Here is an 18,246-nt window from a genome sequence, read left to right on the forward strand (position 1 = left end):
TGCCAGCCTCAGCATCCCTGCTTGTAAAGGGAAATGGTTGGAGGGGAAGAGGCTCCATGGGGAGGGGATAGGGCCAGGTGGGCTTTGGAATCAGCTGGACCTCAGATCCATTTCTGGCCCTGCAACTTACAGGCTGTGCTACCTCACACAGATGACCTCACTGCTCAGACCTCTGTTTTAACATCTACAAAATGGGAATCAGTGCTGTCAACCTGTGAGATTGGCAATAGCCCCTCTGGGAAGCCAGCAGGACTTGAAGATGCACCTTTATTATTGGCATTATCTTAGCTGGTACAACTTCAAAGGTGGAGCCTAGAGAGGGGATGTAACTTTTCCAAGGCCACACAGCAAATTAGTGGGGAATCTCCATAAATATGTGGGCTGCTTGCCTCTCTTGGACTCACAGACAGGGAGACAGGAACCCTGGGTCTCAATCCTGATTTGCTAGTGCGAATTCCAGCAAGAGGTCCCTTGGAAGCCAGGCATGGTGGCACATGCCTGTAATCCCCGCAACTCAGGAGGCTGAGGCAAGAGGATCACCAATGGAACCAGCCTCAGCAACTTAGTGGGGCCTTAAGTAACTTAGCAAGACCCTGTCTCAAAATAAAACATAAAAAGGGCTGGGGATGTGGCTCAGTGGTTAAAGCCTCTCTGGATTCAATTCTTGGTACAAAAAAAAAGTATCTTGGAAGTCAGCTGTCCTGCCTGGGTCAAGCCATCAGCCTTGAAGGATCTCTCTAGATTCTTAAAGGCATGGATTGTGGGAGAGAGTGGTGGGGATAGAGAAGTCCTCCCAGATCACTTGGAAAGATGGGTCCAGGTCTGGGGGGAGGGCCTGGGCCAGGGCCAGGATTCCCTTCCCTGCAGCTCCAAGCGCCTCTAAGCTGTGGGCAGCAGCGCCCCCCACTGCTCAATGGACAGCAGGCACCACAGCCACAACCCCAATAGCCACAGGCCTTGCTCAGGCAGTGTCTGTCCTGGGTGGAGCACAATTGGGGGGATTTGAGGAAGTGAGCCAGGATGCCTGAGGCTTGAAATGGGGGATGGGCAGAGGCCATCAAGCAATACAGGGGGAGGGGACATGCAAGGTGGGGGGTCCTAGAGGGGCAAGTGCCCTGTCCAGCACTCCCTGGAGGGAAATCCCTGAAGTCCGACCACAAGGGGGCACTAGGACCACGTGTCGCAGGCAGGGAGACAGCGACTCTGTCCAGCTGAGGCTCTGTGGAGAAGAAGAGGAGACAGCTCTCCTCTGTTGGCCCTTCCCACTGGGTCCTCACACCAATTCTTCGAGGTGGGGATTATGTACTCCATTTTACAGAGATGCAAACCAAGGCCCAAACCAAGGTGAAAATAAACAGCCCACGGTCACCAAGCAAGAAGCAGAAAGCAAGTCCAGGAACACCCAGCTGCAAAGCAGAGATTGGGAGGCTCCTTGTGGCCCTGCCTTGCTTGAGCATGCCAGGAGACCCCATCATCCAGCCCCAGGATAAGCCCACAGGATGGTTTCCCACCATCCTGGAAGCCCCTCCCCAGGCCTTGGGAACTGCTAACAGCAAGAATTGGGCCTAGTTCCTTCTCTAGTTATGGATGCCAAGCTGCTTCTGTAGAGCTCTGTGCAAAGATTTCGCTTAGGGCTGTCCTTTCTCCCTGCCCTGACCCCAGGAGCTGGTGCTTCCATCCTACTGAGCAGACAAGGTACAGAGCTGTCAAGTCCTGCACTGGCCCAAAGTCAAAAGCATGACTTTAACTGATGGCACAGCCTGGGGCTGTGATCCACTGCAGCACCTCCAATGGGACTGAGACCCTCGGATGCCATCTGAGGGAAAGTGAGGTCTCTGCTACTCTGGGAAAGAGTGCACTTGAAGGTCCTTTGTGAATGCAGGAACCAAGACTCCCAGAGAAGTGACCCCCTCCAAGATCGTGCAAAGCCAAACTTCAAATCTAGACGTCCCTTCAGTCTCCCTGGCCAGCGCTGTCCCCGCCCTTGAATCCGTGGGTGATCTTTAACCCCTCACATGTTCCCATGAAACCTTCACAATTATTTTCTCCTGCTTTGCCTCAACATCCTCCAAGAGAGGTTCAGGGCATGTCTTACCAAGCCTTTATGGGGTGGGTAAACTGAGGCAATGAGAGTTGCACAGGCCACCATATACCCTCTGAGGTACTAGGGAGCAACTGATATTTTTCCATGCTAAGGATAAATTTGGGAGCTGACATCTACCCCACAGTCCTGCCCAGTTGGGGGAGCCTACCGTGGTCTCTGCGCCCGCACGCGACCCTCCGGAGTCTGGAAAGATGTTCCCCAGGTCTTCAGTGGGACACCATCATCTTCAGGGCCAGGCCCCCTCTGCTTCCCTCTCCTGCTGAACCTTCTCTGGCGTCCTCTTCTCACCCCGCCCCCCACCTGACTTCCCGTCCAGAGCTGGGTGGCCCCAAAGCTCCCCCCACTTCCACCCCACCCCCAAGCTGAGGACTGGAATAACAGGTGCAGAGAGCCCCAGGCCCCTGCCCAGGCCAAGCCTGACAGGCAGGGGTAGGGTCTTCTGGATGGCCCAAGGGAGCAACAAGACTGGGATATGGGGAGGGGGCGTCCCTCTATCCGTTGCCCCTTCCTGGGCTGCGTGGCTAGGCTACTGTGGCCTGAGTCACAGCTGACTGGGCCGCGCCCAGCCTGCCTGGGTGACCCAGGCCAGCATAAGGCGATGACTGGGCAAGCCTCCGCATGACCGGCTGGGGTCGGCCTTAGGTGTTTTGACTCAGACATGCCACAGGCCGTGTGCACCAGGGCCGTCCTCCTCTCGTCCCTGTCCCCAGAAGAGTCACAGGACTGCAGCCATACCCCTAGACATGGTGCCCCCAAGCCACCACTCCCTGTCCTGGCACCCACCTCAGAACCCCAGGAGCCACCTGTCCTGTGTGATCCGCCCTCTGTCCCAGGCTCCGGAGAAAGCCTCACCTGCCCAACCCCTCTCCTTTAGAGACCTTCGCCCCTCCCCGAACAAGCCCAGCCCTCAGGGACAACCCCAGGAAGCAGGGAGCTGGCCTTGCTGGGGCCTCCCACTCTAACTGTGGACTGTGACCCTTGCCTTGATGCTAGAAAAAGGGTTCTGTAGACTCCCTGGGTCCCAGGCCTGGTGTGGAGGATGGGATGTGGGATGGGGACAAAAAAACAGAGTGTAAAGAAACCAAGCTGGGCACGTGGCACACGCCTGTAATCCCAGTGCCTTGGAAGGCTGAGGCAGGAGGATTGGGAGTTCAAAACCAGCCTCAGAAAAGAGAGGCGCTAAGCAACTCAATGAGATCCTATCTCTAAATAAAAATTACAAAATAGGGTGGGGGGGTGGCTCAGTGGTCGAGTACTCTTGAGTTCAATCCTCAGTACCTGCCCCCACCAAAAAAAGAAAAAAAAAAAAGAAAGAAAGAAAGATATCAATCAGGAAGGAAAAGGAAAATGAGAGAAAGAGAATATTACATACCTATTCAGGGGCCATGCTAACCTCAGTATCTGGTCTGCGTTATCTCCCAGAAAATCTTTGTCTAGCTGGGAGGTGAGCCAAGGTAGTCCCATTGTGCAAAGAGGGAAACTGGGGCGCATTCTGAGCAGGCTACTTGTAAGGGCTGAAGCAGGAGGTGGGAGGGCTCATTTTGCCTAAGTCCAAAGTACTTTATCATCTCTTGCTAAGGAGTAAATATATCACATTAAAACTGGGGCAGAGCTGGGGGTATAGCTCAGTGATAGAGCACTTTCCTAGCATGCTCCGAGCCTGGATCTGATCACCAGCACTGAGAAAAAAGAAAAAGAAAAAAAAAAAAAGAACTGGGATAGCAAAGGGCAGAAGACCATGAAGACGTTTGCATTCTGGCTCTGCCATTTCCAAGCTGTGAGTTTATTTTGTAGATAAACAATATGTGCCAGGACCCCCTTCTCTGCTTTTTCCTGAAGTTTCCCCGTTTTCTATGCCTTCTGTCCTGTGGGATTTTTAATCCTAGTATGTAGTTTATAGCATTGACCAGGAGTCTGTGACTGTCGCCAAATATGCTTAAAAATGAAAATTCAGTTTTAATTGGGTTCGGGTGTAGGACCACATTGGGGACCCTTCATCGAACTGAATTTGTTGCCTGATTACCATGGTCATGACTTTGTCCCTTCACACAGATCAGTGGAGAGACAGTACGTTTATTTAAGTCAACCCTCTAGGGGAAAAAACGCCCTGTGGAAATGTCAGTTCACATTGTGGCCAAAAAGGTATTGTTTTCAAATCCCTGTTCCCCAGCCATTCACAGGTGATGATGATGGGGACCCCCTCAAACAATCAGTTTAGGGGATGTGAGGGATGTGGGGGAGGGAGAGGTTGGGGGAGAGGGTGACCTGATAAGGGTTTATTCTTCCTGAAGCTGATGCACAATCCACAAGTGGCCTCCAGTTAACTGCCACAGCACCAAGGAAACCCCACAAACCTGAGGAGGTTGGGGGCATTTGAGCTGCAGGGTGGGGGATGTGAGAGGTGGGGAGCAGGAAACACTAGGAAGGCCAGGCTGCCGGGACATGCTGAGGGCCGGCTGAGCATGGAGCCCATGCAGGAATAAGCTGGCAAAGTAGATCAGGCCTGAGAGCCAGGGGCCTTCTATGCCATGATGAGAAATTTGGAATTGAAGCTCCCAGCAGCAGGGCAAGAGGAAAGGAGTCTGTCCTGGAAGGTCTGTGAGTAGGGGCGCGCTTTATGAGAGTGAGTTTTAAGCTGAATCCAGGGAGCCAGACCCTTGCTGGTGAGGAGAGAGAATTGAATGATTGATGGGGAGAGGAGAGACCTCAGGACAGCAAAGGAATGGGTGGGGATTTGGGACCCTGTTGTGGGGGTCAGAAAGCAGGAGCGTGGCTTGATGGAGGATGGCAAGTTTGGTTTGAGACCTGCAGGTCTCCCCAGAACTGGGAGGAGATAGATCACGCCTTGGGAGGTGATCAACCTGGAGATGGTGGTTTAGGGTTACCCTCAATTGTAACTCACAGGATGCAATATGGAGGTGACAATCCCCTCAGATGGAGTACCTGAGACCCTTCCCCAGAGTCTGGACTACCCTCGTCTGCTTCCTGAGGGGTGAATGCTACTTCAATTCAAAGCTGGTTCAAATGCCTCTCCTTAGAGGGTGGAGGTGAGAGGCAGGCACAGGCACACCAGACTTCCTAGCTCCTCTTCCGCAGATCAACCTCTGCATTCTCCGTGGGCAACCTCAGTGCCAGCCACAGCACCAGCTCCCCTTCCGCTTCAGGAAGCTGAGTGTGCCTGGCTTTCAGTGTCTGTCACCTCCCACCCACAGCTTCCCAGCAGCCCAAGCAAGGAAAGCCCCCTTCCCTGATGCTAAGGCAGGGTAGATGTGAGTGACAGCCAGCTGCCTGCTGTTGGCAGCAGAGCATCAGGATGGCTTCCTGGTGTGTTCACTCCCAATTCCCCCCATTGACCCAGTTGCCTCTTCTTCTTTGGCCTGGGAGGCTGGGGCCCACCTGTGGGCTGTTCCTCATTGAGCTCCTACTGTGTGCAGGCACCATACTGGGTGCCTTGTGACTTGGTGTGTGTTTAAAATTGCTTCCCGAAGGGCCCCAAGGAGCAAAACAGATGGTGGCTCTGCCCTGAGCAGCACCAGGGGAGAGGGTCAAGAATGCAAACACCAAAGAGGGAGCATCCCCAGATGGGACAGTTTTGAGAAAACAGGTAAGCAAGTTGCTAAACCCAGATCACAAGACAGGTGAGGAGGAATTGCTGAGAATGCAACTGTGAGCTGACAGCTGACAAAGAAGGGAGTTAACATGACAAAAAAGAAATGGAACAGCATAGATGGAGCCCTTATGGTAGGAAGGAAGGCCCAGGCAATTCAAGAGCCGAAAGGTAGCCGATGTAGCAAGAGTCCTGTGGGGGACAGCGAGCTCAGTGTGAGGCAGCAGTGGGCTCTTATAGGCACTTGGTAAATCTCCTGGAATATATTGGGTTGGGTGACTCAGAGGGAATCAGAAGACAGGAATTCTAGCCCTAGTCCTGCGCTAATACTTTGTGACATTGGGCAAGATGCTGCCCTACTCTGGGTCTTTTGATAAATCATATGCCCTCACTTATTCTACTTTGATCCTTGAATGCTGAAAGCCTTTGCCCCAGCTGTTCCCATCACCCCTTCTGCACGTCATTCAGACCACAGCATGGACGTCATCTCTCCAGACACTGCTCTGACCACCCACATCGCCCGATTCTCGTTCTCTATATTACATCACCTCACTCTATTTTTTGCTGAGCTCATATGCAAATATCGGATGCTCCTGTTGGTTCTTTTGTCTCTTCTCTGTCTGCCCCTTGCCCCGGAACTCAGTGTCTTCAGGGATTCATGCAATTGAAAGCCAAGTTGCAGAGGCGGCGGGTGAAGGGATACCAGGAATATACTCCCACCCTGGAATCCAGAGGGCCTGAATTCAAACTGTGTCTACTCCCAGTTAATTTGCACTGAGAACAGGGGTAGACCACTCATACTCTCTGACTCTCTGGGTATCAGTCTTCTCGATTGCAAAGTAGATCATATAGATTGCAAAGTCCTGGCCAGGTTCTCTCCCACCACTGATGGCAAGTTCTGTTCCCCTCTTGGCCCCCTATTCTAGGAAGTGTGGGTGGTTGGGACTGATGCAGGTCAAGTTCATCTTTTTTTTTTTTTTTTAGCAGTGCTGGGGTTTGAACCCAGAGTCTAAAGCTACAACCCCAGTCCTCCCTCTTGTTTTATAAAACACACACACACAAGAACACAAAAACATTATTACATGCCTAAGGCATGCAAGTTCATCTTCTTCTGTTGACCCTTTTCTTGTAGCTACTGCCTCAGCATGTTCTTGGCCTATAGGTACCTCTCCAGAAGAGGGACCCTGAGCATCAGGAGGGAGTCATTTCCCAGGGATCAGATAGAAATCTAGTTCCTTGGGGCCCTTCGGGAAGCAATTTTAAACACACACCAAGTCACAAATTGTCTGAAACAACATCTGTTATGATCTCTTCCATTTCACAGATGAGGAAATAGGGATTCTGAGACCCATTAATTTGTCCAGGGTCACCCAGACAGACAGGAGGAGGCTAAGAAGAGACTTTGAACTCAGCCAGGTCTGTCTGACTCATGCTATGGTTCCACCCCCTCACCCACTCCCAGTCTATTGCTCTGTCCACACTGCCATTCCTTTGTGAGTATCTGCAGCATTTGCTGGGCAGGGTGGTGGTAGCAGGGCAGTGAACTTACACATTGATTAACTTCACAAATGCTTAGGGCACCTACTGTGTTCCAGGGACCAGATGTATCTATGTCCCTTCAGGGGGATCCATGAGTATTCGCATATGTAAGGACACATGGGTACACATCTATGCTTGCACATGCTTGGACACATACAGAGATACACCCACGGATCCATATATACACACAAGTATCCTGGACATCAACATCCAGGCTTTAAGATGAGGCACATTGGCAAATACTTATAATTGTGGCTCGGGAGGCTAAGGCAGGAGAATCAAGAGTTCAAAGCCAGCCTCAACAACTTAGTGAGGTTCTAAGCAACTTAATGAGATCCTGTCTCATGATAAAATATAAAAAAAGAGGCTGGGGATGTGGCTCGGTGGTTAAGCACCCCTGGATGCAAACCCCAGTACAAAAAAAATTGAGGCAAGAAAAATATGCACATAACACACATTAGCACCCATACCCCAGTCCCACACCCACAGTAGCTTACAGCAGTTCACATACTCCAAACTCCCTCCCGCCTCTCTTGCTCCCCTCCCTGGCACCCCTCATCCTCGGAATCTCAAAGCAGACTCATTTAGCTATTAAAAATAACAAGAAGAAAAAATATGAAGTTTTTCCCTGGTCAGAGCCCCTGGGTGGCTGGGGCATGTGACTTCCCTTCTTGGACAAGCATAGACCTTCTCAGGGCATGGAGAGACACAGAGATAAGAGCTTTAGAAACCAGCAAGTTTTAAATATATGTTAGAACAATATTAACATTAAATACACATCATAAATACACTTTATAAATATGAAACTGATTAAAAACTGATAAAAGTCAATAAATTAGACATGTTGCTCTAAGGAATCTGCCCAGCAGTTTCTGGGACCCCCTCCAGGAGGGTAATGGTTTCAATATGAGAAAATTCCGTGACCCACCACCAGGGGGAGCAGCCAGCAGCCAGGACCCAAGACTGGGTGCTTCCAGGCACTGGGAGAGAACTCAGCATGCCCTCACCCCATGGCCATTTGCACCACATGTCCCAATTTACAAAGAATTTGATGTCCACCCTGTGTCACGAAATCCCAGCAACTGACAGGCAGAGGGGGTTTTATATAGTCCCCTGGCTCCCCCCCAAAAAAACTAAGGTCCTAAGAGGTAAAATGACCCACCCAAGGTCACACAGTGAGTTAGTGGCTGGGCTGGGATCTGAGCACCCTTTCCCTAGGCCTCCAGGACACCCCACCCCAGTAACAGCTGCCTAAAGTGAGGTCACCCAGATGTCCAGGTGTCTGGCCTGAGCATTGATGAGGCATCAGAGGTCAGTTCAAGCCCTGACCTCCCTCTCAGAATCCTGCCACCATGAAAAGGAGGAAGTCTGGGGTCAACAGCCCTGCAAGTCATGAGAGGGAAGGGCTGGCTGGCCTCTGGGGATCTGGGGGGAGGGGGGTAGTCAGCCCAGCCATGAGTCAGCTTGTGTCATCAGACCCCTGAATCAATGGAAAGTCGGTCCCGCGTGGCCTGACCTGGCCACCCCACCAGGACTGGGAAACTTGGGGCTGGGGGTGCAACAGCCTGACTCTATCTCCTCAACCCAAAGGAGGCAGGAGGAGCCCAGCCAGCTCCTCTCCTTAAAGTGCACTTCTGTGTCGTGGGGGATGGAGCAGAGCAAGTTTGGTGTCATGCCATGACACCTCACTTCCAAAGGGAACCCCTGTGTCCTTCATCTGCAAGGTGCGCCCTTACGCTACCAGGGCAGATGCCCCCAGGGCACAGGCCTCTTGCCCCTCCTGAAGATCCTAGTCTTGAGGACCCCCTTGTGCAGAGCCCGGCGTGGGCTGTGTCTCCGGCTCCTGCTCGGGCTCTCTCCCCACTCCCTGAATACCCACCCCACTGAGCCCATGAAGCGATGGTAGCCACGCAGGAACCTGCAGCCCTCCAGCTTGGCTTGAAAGACATCCAGGGCAGAAGTGAGCTGCAGCCAAGGCCCTGAGCCTGTCGGCATGGGCTCAACAGTCTCAGAGGAGCCATTAAGCAACCAGGACATACAGTGGATGTTGTTCCTGATGCCTTGTATGTTCCTCTTGGCCGTCTCCAGTTCTTCTAAGTCCTGGGGTTTTAAGAGTTGCTTTTGTAAAGTAACTAGTCCTTTCAGGACTCGGCCCAGGATGGCATTGACAGTCCACAGGAAGCTTCGCTTGCTCAGTCCCCGAAGTGCATCCTTGCTGGGAAAGGCCCCAGGATGCTCTGTGCAGGATCCTCTCAGGATAGGTGTGTTCAGTTCTTGGTGTTGGATCTGGGGGGAACAGAAGAGTCAGAGAGTGCATGCTGGAGTCCCCCTCCCCAGCCCAACCACACACATAGAAGAGCCCACCCTGACTGGCTTTTAAATGCTAAAACTGATTCTCCTCTATCTGATTTTCCCATTGGACAGATGCAAAAACTGAGGCCCATGGGGGACAATAGATTCTGAGATCACCCAGGACAGGGACAGAGGGCTGTTTGGGGTTGGTGGGGGTGATTGGATGAGGGCATGTCAGTGGGAAAGGGGGGCTTCAGAAGGGCAGGATCTGTTTTGCTCACTGCTACATCTAGGTGCCTGGAACCAGGCACCTGCCAGGTGTGCAGTGAACACGCTGAACAGGCAGTGGAACCAGGTGTTGGGAGCTAGGGCAATTCAGCTTCTCAGGGTTAGGGCTGGAATAACACTAGGACTCAGTTTCCCCACCCACCCCCGTATTGAGTAGGGGTTATGCTCACTCCCTGGCTAAACCCCACAATTCTCTGAGGCTCAGAAGCCACAAGGGGTGAGGTGCTCACATAGGGTTCCAGAAGTGAGCTGGTGTCCTCTGTGAGGTTCGCCTGCCTCTGGAGCTGGCTGAGGAGCTGCTGGTAAGGACCCGAGCAGCCACGCATGGCTGCTGCAGTGCTCAGGAGCAGAAGTCCGAGGACCAGACCTGAGATGAAGAAGGATGCGGGTCACCTGACTTGAGAGGAAGCCACAGGTGGGAGACTCAGAGAGGGACTCAAGAGAGCCCCAGAGGTGTATTCTCCCATCCCAGGCTTTGTGCAGACAGGTGGCACTGTGGGGCCACCACCACCTTCCCAGTGAGTCACTAGATCCGAAACAGGGTGGGAAGGGCCAGGATAGCGGCTGCCATTTACCAAGTAGGTGTTTGAGCAGAAGTTGCGGCACCCATCCTTGCTGGAGCTCAGTCCTGCCTACGTCAAGATCCTAACTTCATTTGTGTAATATGAATTGAATTGCATTCTGCTGTCATATATAACAAATTAGAATAAATAAAATTTAAAAATTAAAAAAATATATCCTAACCTCAGGAACTAAAAGCAAATGACCAAGTTGGAACTAGCTCTCTGCAAGATCTTGGGGCTAAGGGCTGGCCCCTCTCCAGGACCCAGACTTGTCAGCTACCCTGGACTCCCTGCGGCAGGCTTTAGTCCTCTATTGGGAGGTTTTTGGGGTGGCAGCCCCGGAGCAGCCAGGTGCCCTGTAAACAGAACTAGAAGAAGTGACCTCTCCATCTGAATGGTCAACCAGGAAAGGAGATGGGAGCTCATTCAGTGCATGTGCCCATTTTACTGACAGGTAAACCAAGTCACACGAGATGGGCTTGTCCAGGACACACAAGGCCAGAGCTTTCCCCAACCTCCCATATATTCCTCCTCTCTCTATAAATGGCCACTTCAGCCTGGCCCACCGGGGATGCTGCAAGCCTGTCAGAAGGCTGCAAGGGGCTGGTGCAGTTATGGCTCGCTGCCCCCACCCCCACAGCACCAGCAGCCACGTGGTCGGAAGGGGCCTATGGCGCAATGGCCCGGAAGACAGTGACACCATCCTTCCCTTCCTACAAACTGTTCAGTCCCTTGGGGAGGACTGGCTGCTGGGGAGGCCTGAGAGGCTGGGCCCCTGAGTGTGCCATCCACAGAGTGCCCTCGCCAGCTCCCCAGGTATCCACAGCCAGACTCTGGCTGGGGGTGGGAAGGTCCGTGGTGTGCGGATGACGGTACGCACATGAGACTAGGTGTCTGCAGGGTGTGTGGCAGGGGCCATGTGAGGCTCAAGGAGCACCTGCCCTCTTCACTGGAGCCCTGCTTGCAGGTGAGGCTTCCTGGATAAGGCTCTGGTGATGTCACAGGACTCCCTGTGCCTGCTGTCCTGTGGGTGTGGCTTGTGTGCTGTGTGATTGTCTGGGCTCCGAGGCCCCCGGGACTGGCTGACCTGAGAATTCATCCCAGACCTGGAGAATCAAAGCAGGGCAAGAAGGAGGCCCCATCGGAACACATATTGCCCCACTTCTCTGCCTGGCTAGTAACTTCCTTCCCTTCCCGGAACATCTTCCTCTTTCCTTTTGGTTCCCTGGTCTCTTCCCAATCCATCCTCTTCCCTCAGGCCTTGTTCCCAGAGTCGTCTATTTCACCTTCCCCTAGAAACCCTCCAGGGGTACCCCCTCCACCTGTGGGTATCCTGGGTTCTCAGTGGACCCCTTCCTTTACCTGACCTCTTGGCTCTTTCCTCTCCTCAGCATCCTTCTGCCTGGTGACTGCCCACCCCAGCTCTCAGAGGGCAGAGAATGCCCCGCTACCCGCCAGCACCCAGGGCACAGCAAGCAGGTGCTGGTACAGAGGAAGGAAGTACTTACTGAGCAGCGTCCTCCTTGTGAGTTGTGCCCGCATGCTGGGTGCCCGTGCTGTGGCCCGCGCCTACCGGGGGTAACACCTCCCTGCTGGGAGCCCTGCGGGCTGCCAGCCACTTTATGCCCGCCGGGGCGATTGGCCAACACCTCGTGAGGTGGGTGGGGAGGGGGTGGGGGGAGGGCAGGCCTTCTGGGAACATGACCCCAAAAACCAAAGTTTCCACAGCGGCCAATGGGCGATGGGTGCTGTGGCATGCCCGCTCCTCCTCCTGTTTTCTTCGAATTCGTTCTTCGAGGTCAGCCCCACGCCCAAGGATGATGCAAACTACAGCCTCAGCCTTCTTGGGGAGAGTGGGAAGCAAGAGGGTCCCTGCCATCTTCAGGAGCCTGGGCCCAGGGTAAGAGGGAGAGGCTGCAAGCCAGACCTGCAGAGGCCCGGGTCCCTCTTCCCAGGAGGCACCAGCCCTGCAGGACACTGAGGTCTGGGGCTGAGGGGAGCAAGACATCTTCCCTGTTGAGTGCCCTTCCCGCCCTCTCGCTGGGGCTGTTGGGACATCTGTGAGCGGAAACCACTGGGCTCTGGGCACAGAGCCAGACCCAGGCTGGCAGCCCCGAGATTGTGGTTCCAGCCCCAGGACTAGCATCCCCCAGCCCAGCACTCCCTGTCTTCAATCCCTCAGCAGGCACCTGCTACCAGCCTCACATCCTAGGTCTCCCACCCACAGGCAGACCCTTCTCTGCAGACAGAGTCCTTTAGGGGAAACTGGACACTTGGAGCAAGAGAAAAAGGACATCAGGTTTCAAGCTTTCTGAGCTGCTATGTGGCCTGACATAAGTCACTTAACCTGTCTGGGTCCCAGAAACCCAACCTGAGGAAGTCAAAAGCAAATTTCCCAGCCCACCTCACAGGGCTGCTGCCATCATGGACATAAAAGGCAAAATCTTTTGAAGGAAAAAGACGAAACTCTAATTCCAAGTACTAGCTATTGGGGGGGGCGGGCAGGATGGGGGAGTGGAGGAGATGGGGAAGCTGTGAGCTCAGAGGGGAAGCCGGGGAGGGGTAGTGGAGCTGCCGTGGTGACAGTTGGAGACCAGGTTTCACTTTCTCTGAAAGATAGCGATCATGGGTTGGTCCTCTGCTTCTTGAAGGCATCTGAACATGACAAGAAAGGCGCCCTGGAGACAACGCCCCTCTAGTCAACCTGCTACTTTACTGTGGGGTAAACTGAGGTCCAGGGCAAGGGTGGACAAGGTGGTTCAGGGACTAGCCAGGGGCCTGCAGGCCGTGCCTGGCAGCCCCACACAAGTAACAGGCCTGGAAAGGGGTCAGTTGAGAGGCAGATCTCATAAGGCTGAAGAGCCAGGGTGGGCCCCTGGGGGCTGGCAGAGAGGCCTGGGCTGCAGGCAGCGGGTGCATCACTCCTGAAGAGCCCTTCACCGAAAGCCAGTGACGCCAGATGGAGGCCGCTCCGCCTGCTCTCCACCTCTGAAGACAGGCCCCTGCCACCCCTGTATTCAACAGACTTGGCCCTGCTCTGTGCCAGCCACCCCCAGGCGCTGAGGATTCAACAGTAGGCAAAATCAGGCAGTCTCCATGCCCAAGAGGCTGCTCTACACCCCCAACCGCTCCCTGCACAAGGCCCAATGCCCCACTGTCACCACCCCCAGGGGCCAGTTCTGGATTCTCATCCTGAGAATTCCGCTTCCACTAAATTCCCCTTCTCATCCACCCCCACAATGCCTGGGGCCCTGGCCAAGTCAGGATCCTTCTCCATTTCACATCCCTGATCTCATCCTGCCACAATCTCTAGAGGAAGATTCCCTAGCTCGCTTTGATGAGGAGACAGAAGCTCCCAGAAGTCCAGGGGCCTAATCAGGGCAAGAGAGCCAGATGGGGCCACAGAGCTTCATGCCCCTCTCAGCAATTGCTGATCGCCCGCCACACCTGGGGAGTCACACCTCTGCTTTATTCTATTCTGCCCACAGTTCAAGGAGGCCATGTTCCCTCACCAGTTCCAAGACTTCTGAGGTTGCCCAAGGCCACCCTGCAAACAGTTAAGAGGGCATTCAAACCAGGCCTAATTCAAAGGACAACATTCTTAGCATGGGGCTACACAAAGTGTTGTGCCCAGGCCACAGGGATCAAGGTCACCAAAGGCAAGGACAGCTTATATATTAGTTTGCTGGGCCTACCATAATAGAAACACAGACATCCCAGGGCTTCCACAGGGACTGGTTCTGTCACATCTGAGTTTGTTCAAGCCCCTTATATGGTATAGTATCTGCAGAGAATTTAAGACACATCTTCCCATGTATTTTTGTGGGTGTGCGTGTTGGGGACACTGGGGATTGAACCCAGGGGCACTCTGCCAGTCCAGCTATATCCTCAGTCCTTTCTATTTTATTTTTTTTAAATCTCGATATAGGATCTTGCTACATTGCTGAGAGCCTCAATAAGTTGCTAAGGCTGGCCCCGAACTTGCAATCCTTCTGCCTCAGCCTCCCGACTCACTGGAACTGGAAGTGTGCAGCCACCATGTGTGGCTCCCCTATGCTTTAAGTCATCTCTAGATGACTTTTAATACCACAAAGCAAATGCTTAGTAAACAGTTCTTAGACTATATTATTCAGGGAATAATGACAGGAAGAAAAATGTACATGTTCAGCACAGACAAAACCATCAGAGGCCTAACCACATTGCCATCTGCAGGTAGTTGAATCTAATGATGTGGAACCTCCCGATACAGAGAGCCAACTCTGTTACAGGCAAGGTGGCTTAGACAACAGAAATTTATTAGCTCACAGCTCAGCTCTGGAGGCTAGAAATCTGAACTCAAGGTGACAGTAGGTTGTTCCTTCTTGGGTCTCTCTCCTTGACTTGTAGATGGTCATCTCCTCCCTCCCTCCCTCTCTCTCTCTCTCTCTCTCTTTTTTGTACTGGGATTGAACTCAGAGGTGATTTACCACTGGTCCACATCCCCAGCCCTTTTTACTTTTTTGAGACAGGGTCTAAATTGCTGAGGCTGACCTCAAACTTACAATCCTCCTGCCTCGGCCTCCCAAATTGCTGGGATTACAAGTGTGTGCCACCGTACCTGGCTCTGTCTTCTTGTCTTCTTACCTGGTCACCTATTGGTCTGTGTTGTTGGTGTCCTAATCTCCTCTTTTATAAGAACACCAGTCATATCAGTGTAGAGCCCACCAATGGCCTCATTTTACCTCAATTACCTCTTCAAAGGCTCTATGTCTAATTGTAGTCGCATTCTGAGATCATGTGAATGAGGATTTTAGACACATGAATTCAGGCAAGCCATGATTCAGCCCATAACATCTTGCAAGAGGAGGCACTGTGGGAAGGCTTCAGGGAGTGGGGACACTGGCTGAGGGTTCAGCGCTAGGTGATATAGGAGGACAGGGAATGGCCAGAAGGTAGGGAAGCCTGGCCTCAGGACCATTCAAGTGAAGCGTGAGGGAAGGTGCGTCAGCGTTTCTGGTGAGGTCAGTGCCCAGTGACGTCCCTCTCGCCAGCAGGAAAAGCTTGCAACATGGCCCAGCCAGTATAAATAGGATCCCCAACCACAGGGCCCAGGGCTGTCCCCTCTTCCTGGGCCACGTCAGGCAGGTCCGCGTGATTTGGAGAGGAAGAGAGGACAGGCTTGGTTCCTCAGAATGGCTGTTTCCCAGCCTTTCCGGCTCACCCTCAGGCTGTGGGGGCCCTGCCCCTTCAAATGCAAGAATCGGACCTGCCAAGGCCTGGGGGAAGCAGATGAAAACTGGGGATGGGAGGTGGGGTCCTCCACTGGGTAGAAAAAAGGTAGCCCCCCCCCCACCTGCCAAATCAGAGGTGGAGAACAACTCAAGTTCCAGCCTCAATCTGCTCCAGAGCCCAGTGTTCCTGGTCCAGTCATGTTCTCTTTTTCAGCTTCAGTTTCCCCTTAATAAACATAGTGACATAAAACAATCCAATTTAAAAATGAGCAAAGGAGCCAGGTGCAATGGCACATGTCTGAAATCCCAGAGACTAATCAGGCTGAGGTAGGAGGAAGGCAAGTTGAAGGCCAGCCTCAGCAACTTAGTGAAGCCCTATTTTAAAAAAAAAAAAAAAAAAAAAAAAAGGACTGAGGAGGTAACTCAGTGGTAGAATACTCCTGGTTTTAATCCCAATAATATCCCAATAATAATAGTAATAATAATAATAATAGTAATAATATAATAGTAAGCAAAGAAAGCTGGGCCCAGTAATGTACACCTGTAGTTCCTGCTACCGGGAGGCTGAGGCAGAAGGATCACAAGTTCGAGGCCAGTCTGGGCAACTTAACTGACACTCTATCTCAAAATAAAATAAACTGAGGATGTGGCTCAGTGGCACAGCACCCCTGGGTGCTGAAAAAAAAAGGGGGGGGGGAGAGTTGAATAAACATTTCTCAAAACAAGGATATTCAGGCTGGGCATGGTGGCACATGCCTGTAATCCCAGCAAGTTGGGAAGCTGCGACAGGAAGATTACAAATTTGAGGCCAACCTCATCAATTTACCAAGGCCCTAAGCAACATAGAGCCTTGTCTCAAAAGAAAAAGAGACCCTGCCTCAAAATAAAAAATAAAAAGGGCTAGGGATGTGGCTCAGAGGTTAAGTACTTCAGGTTCAAATCCCAGTACCAAAAATAAACAAACAAACAAAAAATAATATTCAGGGCTGGGGATGTGGCTCAAGCGGTAGCACGCTCGCCTGGCATGCGCGTGGCCCGGGTTCGATCCTCAGCACCACATACAAACAAAGATGTTGTGTCCGCCAAGAACTAAAAAAATAAAATATTAAAAATTTTCTCTCTCTCTCTCTCTCTCTCTCTCTCTCTCTCTTTAAAAAAAAATAATAATATTAAAATGGCCAAGAAGCACAAGAAAGATGCTCAATCATTAACCATCAGGAAAATACAAATCCAAACCATATTGAGAGATCATATCACTCCCACTAGGGTGGTCGTAATCAAAGACAGACAATAACAAGTGTTGGCAAAAATAGGGAGGAATTGGAAGCCTTGTACACTACTGGTGAGAATGTAAGTTTGGCATATCCTCAAATGGTTAAATACAGATAGATCATATGATGGAACAATTCCACTTAAATCTGTACCCAAGAAAACTGAAAACATACATCTAAAATAAATAATGAAAACAGAAAACATATATCCACACACAAAATAATTGGCAGAAGCAATTATTTTCAATCACCAAATAGCACAAACAACCCAAATACCTGTCAATAGAAAATGGATAAACAGAATTTGGCCTGCTCAATAATATAATGGGATGTTCACAAATTGAAATGAAACACTAACCTTACTGTAACACAGATAAACGTTGAAAATACGTTACTAAATGAAAGAAGTCAGACAGAAAAGGCCACATATTGTAAGGTGCCATTTATACACAATGTCCTGAACAGGCAAATCCAGAGAGACAAAAAGTAGATTAGGGAGTGGGGACTGCAGGGATGGGAAATGACAGCTACAGGACATGTGGTTTTTTGGAGAAAGTGGTAAAAAAAAAATATTCTAGAATTAGATAGTGGTGATGATTACACAACCTTAAATCTACTAAAAAAACACTGAATTACATAAATTTGATGATATATGAATTGCGTCTGAAAATTTTAAAACCTCCTAGCAAAGGCTACCTCTTAGGGTAGTCAGTGTCCAGTGTCATTCAGTAAGATGACCCTGACCCATAGCAGGTGTCTGGAACACTTTGGGGCAGACAAAAGCGTACATTTGCTTATGTCACAGGGTGACTTTGAGGGTGATTAGGAAAGGCAGTGTTACATAAACCCCAGAGTGTACAAGGACCAACTGGGAGGTCAGCAAGGTCACCCTGAGCCTGGGGCATCCCTTAGCTCACAACCTGCCACCAAGTTCTTCTGGGACCTAGACAGTCCATAGGTACAGGAAATCATGTGCCCCCTGTGCCCAGTGGCTCCCCAAAGTTGGATAACTGACCCGCCCACTTCCTGGGGCAGGAACACCTCTTCAGGGAAGTACAACAGAGACAGAGACCCAGACAAAGGGAGAAAAGGGGCGGGGGAGAAAAGACCTCTTACTGGTCATGTTCATGACTCCTCAGACCAGGCCCCACCACAGGGAACCCCCTGGCTGAGAGGAAGTGGGATGACCATAAGCACATTCACTGTGTGGCAGGAGACGAGGTGCTGCCCTGCCATCAATTCTCAGGGCAAGTCTGCTGCCCTCTCAGATCTTGGGAGGTGAAGGGATAGGCAAAAGGACCAGAGAGGGCCCACAAGCCCACAGAGTCCCTTACCAGCACTAAATCTTAATTGTCATGTTAAATAAAAACAA

At 51.7% G+C, this 18,246-nt stretch overlaps 1 protein-coding gene across 1 annotated transcript; it reads right to left on the reverse strand.

Annotated features, from left to right (window-relative positions):
- Positions 1 to 8,987: 8,987 nt before the first annotated feature.
- Osm (oncostatin M) lies at positions 8,988 to 11,935 on the reverse strand. Its single transcript, XM_026408947.1, has 3 exons — positions 11,902 to 11,935; positions 10,061 to 10,197; positions 8,988 to 9,536 (listed from the first exon to the last, which is right to left on the reverse strand). Exons 1-3 carry the CDS (start codon positions 11,933 to 11,935, stop codon positions 8,988 to 8,990), a joined length of 720 nt encoding a protein of 239 aa, XP_026264732.1.
- Between the last annotated feature and the right edge of the window lie 6,311 nt (positions 11,936 to 18,246).

Source organism: Urocitellus parryii, chromosome 3 (genome assembly GCF_045843805.1).
Source record: "Urocitellus parryii isolate mUroPar1 chromosome 3, mUroPar1.hap1, whole genome shotgun sequence".
NCBI classification, from domain to species: Eukaryota; Metazoa; Chordata; class Mammalia; order Rodentia; family Sciuridae; genus Urocitellus; species Urocitellus parryii.